The 5,043-nt window shown below is 31.6% G+C and overlaps 1 protein-coding gene across 1 annotated transcript in view; it reads left to right on the top strand.

The window, feature by feature from the left end:
- The window catches only part of LOC106457965 (proto-oncogene tyrosine-protein kinase receptor Ret-like), an 87,978-nt gene extending 83,561 nt beyond the window's left edge, over positions 1-4,417 (top strand). Inside the window, exons 24-25 of the mRNA XM_022384065.1 lie at positions 1,412-1,505; positions 2,120-4,417. Coding sequence (XP_022239773.1) covers positions 1,412-1,505; positions 2,120-2,181 — 156 coding nt within the window. The 3' untranslated portion in view covers positions 2,182-4,417. The remainder of the gene's footprint in view (positions 1-1,411; positions 1,506-2,119) is intronic.
- The last annotated feature ends 626 nt before the right edge of the window (positions 4,418-5,043 follow it).

The following is a 5,043-nucleotide window of genomic DNA, read 5'->3' as shown; positions in this document are numbered from 1 at the left end:
TGCTGTTATGTTAAACTTATATTATAAGTTTTTCTTCATTACCCATTCAAGCCGTCTCCAACCATTATTTTTCACATTTGTATTTAATGTTCTATTAAAAATATTTTTTTGAACACGCGTTTTTGATTTTTTTGTTTTATGTTTTTACAAAATGATGTTTTATTTCCGTGATGGAAAAAAAATTGAAACAATTGTGAAGAACATAGAATTTAACTTGATTTGTTTTCCAAAAAGCGTGTTTGTTATTAAATGGACTATCTGTGCTATTCCCACCGCGGTTATCAAAACCCGATTTTAGCGTTATAAGCCTTCATACTTATCGCTGAGTCTCCTCTCAATTTTTTAAACCGTGATTATGGTTGTCTGTTGTATGAATACATTGTGAAAAATAAACATAATCTTTCGTTATTTTTTTTCTATTTGTTAGAATATTTTGTTGGCATTGCTTTTTAACGTTTGTTTTGGTGATTTTTTTTATGTATATTCAAGTTAAATTGAAAACAACTGCCATTTTGTTTACAATTTTACTTCCTAATTAACAAATCTTGACCTAATGGAATACAGATTAGGAATAATTTGATTCAACACGCCCCTCAGGAGCCAAGGGGTATCTTTACACTACAGTTTGTTGAATATTAAAAGTAAGTTCAATGCGAAAACTCTCAAAGAAGGTGGTTTTGGACGTATCTTTTCGAGACAATTTCGAAACAAGTTTTCGTTTGTTAATTGATAAAATTTTCAGTGAACTACAGCATCTTCAAGTCTCCATTCTAGCTAGTACTAAGGTCTACCCGCTGGGAGTAAATTCAGTATATATCCATAAAGCCATATTCTCAGCAATTGCCAACCTTTTATGCTTCTGCTATCACCATTTTATGTTTAGCTTTCAATTGAGATATGAACGAGTTCACCTGCGATTCGGTAGAGAAGGTCAAAGCATCACGATAGTCAGCAGTAGGATGAACAGACAGGAACACCTTGAAAGCAACTACAGGCATAATATTGTATTCGGCTTGCTGGACAACATATATCAAGGTGGTTCTAAGCGGTTCCTGAATACCGCTGCATGTCATTTGGAGACTTCCATGCTTCTTGTGCTTGGCCATTAAGCTCGTGATGCGCTGACAGATTTTAATGACTTTATCACTTCAAATCACTTTTCGTAGCCCCAGCGCTAAATGAGTGCAGGAAATGTCTTCTTTTTAGTTAAATAAAATGTCCAAAAAATTTGAATTAAAATTAAGAAAAACCGGATTGGGTAGGTTATTTTTTTATATTTTTAACGAAAATGTCACCCACTGGCTCGTGAGGGGCCTGTTAAAATTAATCATTGTTTATTTGAAAACATAATCTCAACATGAAATTAAAAATTATTGTGGAACATTTGGGGAAAATGTGGTTTGTTTCATAGGAATACCTGGAGCTAAGAACAGACGAGGAATCACTCTACTGGAACGAAAACGATCGGCCGCCTTTAATAACCAATTCCAGTGAAGATGAAATCAGTAAAAATCTTTAAATAAATATATCTTTTAAGACATTCTTATACACGCGATACTGCTTTCATTAGAATAATTTGTATTCGATTATAAAACTTATGTAAAAAGCAAGACTGTAACGTTATGAATTCTTAACCAAACATCTTTTTGCTGCCTGTGAAAAAAAATTATGAAAAACAAAAGAAAAATTAAATAAATCATAATTATGTATTAAGTTTAATGAAATATACAAAGTTGACGTATTAATAACTAAATATGTATAAGGTAGAAACAGTCTAGTCTCTTTTACTCGTGTTTGTTTTCATTTTTTTGTACAAGTATATTGGTTTGTAATCATAGTAGGGTTATCAATCCTGCCTGAGTTATTAGCACGTACATGACCTCTCCGTGTTTCTCTGTTTAATGTGAAGAATTATTCGGCATACTAATAATTAAAATACTGATAAATATGAAAATCTATATTAGGAACGTAGCTCAGGTATCTAGCCAATCGCATAATACCTTCTGCTACTCGTCTGGTACTGTAATTGGACTGTATATCTTTGTTTATTTAAAGGGTGCTTATATGTTTATGTTAGCATAAACTGCAGCTTTCGTATTGTTTTTCTTTCTGTCCATAGATGGTGTTGCTGTTGAATATGGAAAGATTGACGTTTTTCAAGCTCAGAATGAAACAGTCTAGCTTGCATGTCATTAATTAAAGAAAGACAAGCAATTAAATGGGTTTCCTAGGGAACAATGTTTGTGAACACAGCAGCAAAATGTTTCTCTCGTGACTGGCACTAGTAGAATGACGTCATGTCCGTTTATAAGATGACAAGATTAAATACAATTTAGTCACTACCTGAAAAATGCTAATCGTGTAAAGCAGCTTTACTAATGCGTCCAAAGTGTATATTAAACACTTAAACTTAAAAATCAAGACGTATATTAGAAAACCCAAATTATAGTACTTTACCTAATTGAACAATTTTTGAAATTGTTTCGACGTTTCATTTATTTACTAGTCTGATAAGGTATGATGTTTGAGTCATCCAAAAATGTTTTTTATCTATATATGCATTTCTAATTTTGGTAAGTATGTTTTGAAGCAAAACAAGGAGATGCATGTTGTTTGTTTTAAATAAAGTAATATTTCTCTGATGTCCCATCCATAACATTAATGTATGATGATAAGATATACATCAGACATTAAAGGCAAAGGCTTTTTTCTATTCCGATTTTGATAAAAAATTATAATTCATGTTAGCAAACGACAACACGGGGTTTCTTACAGACCCGAGGGTGACATCAATTATGACTGACTCCAAAAGCTTATCAACTCTGAGGTCTGTCTCTATCAGAGGAATACTTGAACAAGTAAAATCATAGCACTTAGATTAGTGAGTAAAATGCTCTAACAGCTTTTTTTTATATAAATCAATCAAATTTTTCCTTCTTTAGTAATTGCAGAGAAGTTTCACAGGTAAATGCAACAAAGTAGTTTACTTTTTCAACGCATAGTTTCAAAATCCGAAAATAGGTAAAAGCAGGACTTACGAGTTTAAGTTAATGCTTAGTGAAATTTACTTATCAATAGCTGTACCAGGAAAATAAAGGGAGAAAAAACAGTGTTTATGGTTATATTATATATCTTTATAGGTTGCCTCAAATGCTTATTGTTTTCTTTATTTAGTTTAATTCACAAACGTGACCTCAAATGGGATAATTAGTTGTTTATTGTCGTGTTTTAAGAAGCTGTGGAGTGTTTTATATGTCGTATGCATATTGTATACACGTATACTTGTGTGTTTATGGGTCTCTCTCTCTCTCTGTATATATATACATATACATTATATTACCTCTCAAAATCTGTTATTGTTTTTGATTTCTATAAATGACATTTTGTAACACGTTAACATGAGGGTGACTAAATAATGTAAGGTAGGTTTCTCCGAAATGTTATGCATATGCTCCACAAAAGCACAATATTCGTATCGTCTAAACACAATTGATTTTACAAAATAATGCTACTTTTCGGTTTATATCGAAAACTTATTGTCAGATCTTTTATATTTTTGTTCCAGTTCATTGTTAATAATACTAACGATTAGGTTGCATAGCTATTTAAAATTCTCATAACCTGTGGGAGAACTATAGCTATATCTGTCGGGTCGGACTTTTTTGGGGGGGGGGCCAAAGACAGTAGTAGTAGTAGCATACTATTTAGTATTGATATGTGTAATGGTACAGCCAATGCATATTTCTTATAAAGTGTAGCATATTTATTTTAAAAGGCAATTTCAAAGACATTCTTTGACAAAGAAATTATGTATATATATTTTTAATTATTTCAGGCTTTATTAAAATAATTGAAATAGTTTATGGCTACGAAATTATTTCTAACACTGCAAAAACCAATCGTTTTAAACGCTTCTCCTTTTTAATAACAGTGTTTATACATTCCAATGCTTGTCATCATCACTAATTTTGTACAATTCCTATTAATTAGTGAAATCATTTGTCGATTCTGTAAACTTATTGAAGGAGGAATTGATATGTATTTAACTTAAAACTTCCTTTTCAGTATTAAATCAATAATTTTTGTAAAATTAACGTTGTTTGAAGGTTAAAAGTACAAAAGTGTAATAATGTGAGACCGACTAAGTAACATTATAATGTTGATTATTGAACGTCAAATTATATCTGAACATCTCATGTAAATAGTAATTGTTATTGTTACTTGTGAACTTTACAGGGTAATTTTTGTAGTTAGTTATTTGCTATAATGACTTATGGATAAAATCAATTGTATACTTTAGATATGGAAGTAATATTATAATATACTGTCAGTAAAACGTCTCAGCTCCAGAAGGATTTATTCTAATGATACACACTAAATAAAGTACAGCTACTTGGGTAGCAGTAAATGTTCATTTCTTCTGTGTTTTTTGTGGTATAAAATTAGTATAAGACACAGATCTATATAAAAATTCAGTGTCACCTGGTGAGATAAAAAATGCTCTTGTTCTGATTCGAGATGATGTACCCTGCCCTGAGTTAGGTTTTGTTAATCTGTATGTACTACCGTTATACAAGAACTTCTAAACATACCTCTACGAATTTACTTTCCGAAAAATTCAACAGAGTTATATAAGACAAAAAAGGATTATTTATTTAGTACTTTCGCGCAAATCTACGCAAGGGTTATTTGCGCGTATCTGTCCCTAATTTTAAAATGATAGACTAAAGGAAAAGCTGTTAGTCAACAACAGCACCCACCACCTACTCTTGTCTGATCAAATAGTGGAATTTGACACTCACTCTTACTACGAACTCAAGACTCCAAATTGCAACGGAACACGAACCACGATTTCCCTGATCCATAACTTAGTCACACTAACCACTTTGTTGCCCCCCTTCATCTTTAAAACAAAACGAGCGTGTGGGATGTTCAGGGTATTCAGAAAATATTCTGAGAAAATTGCATGTGTTCCAAATGTATCAAGTAACTTTAGAGGCAAGATTATTTTCATATAATCAACAATTTAAACCATTTATTGGC

This window comes from Limulus polyphemus, unplaced genomic scaffold, assembly GCF_000517525.1.
Source record: "Limulus polyphemus unplaced genomic scaffold, Limulus_polyphemus-2.1.2 Scaffold398, whole genome shotgun sequence".
NCBI classification, from domain to species: Eukaryota; Metazoa; Arthropoda; class Merostomata; order Xiphosura; family Limulidae; genus Limulus; species Limulus polyphemus.
Note: the sequence above shows the minus strand (reverse complement) of the source record. Positions and strands in the feature narration are given on the sequence as shown.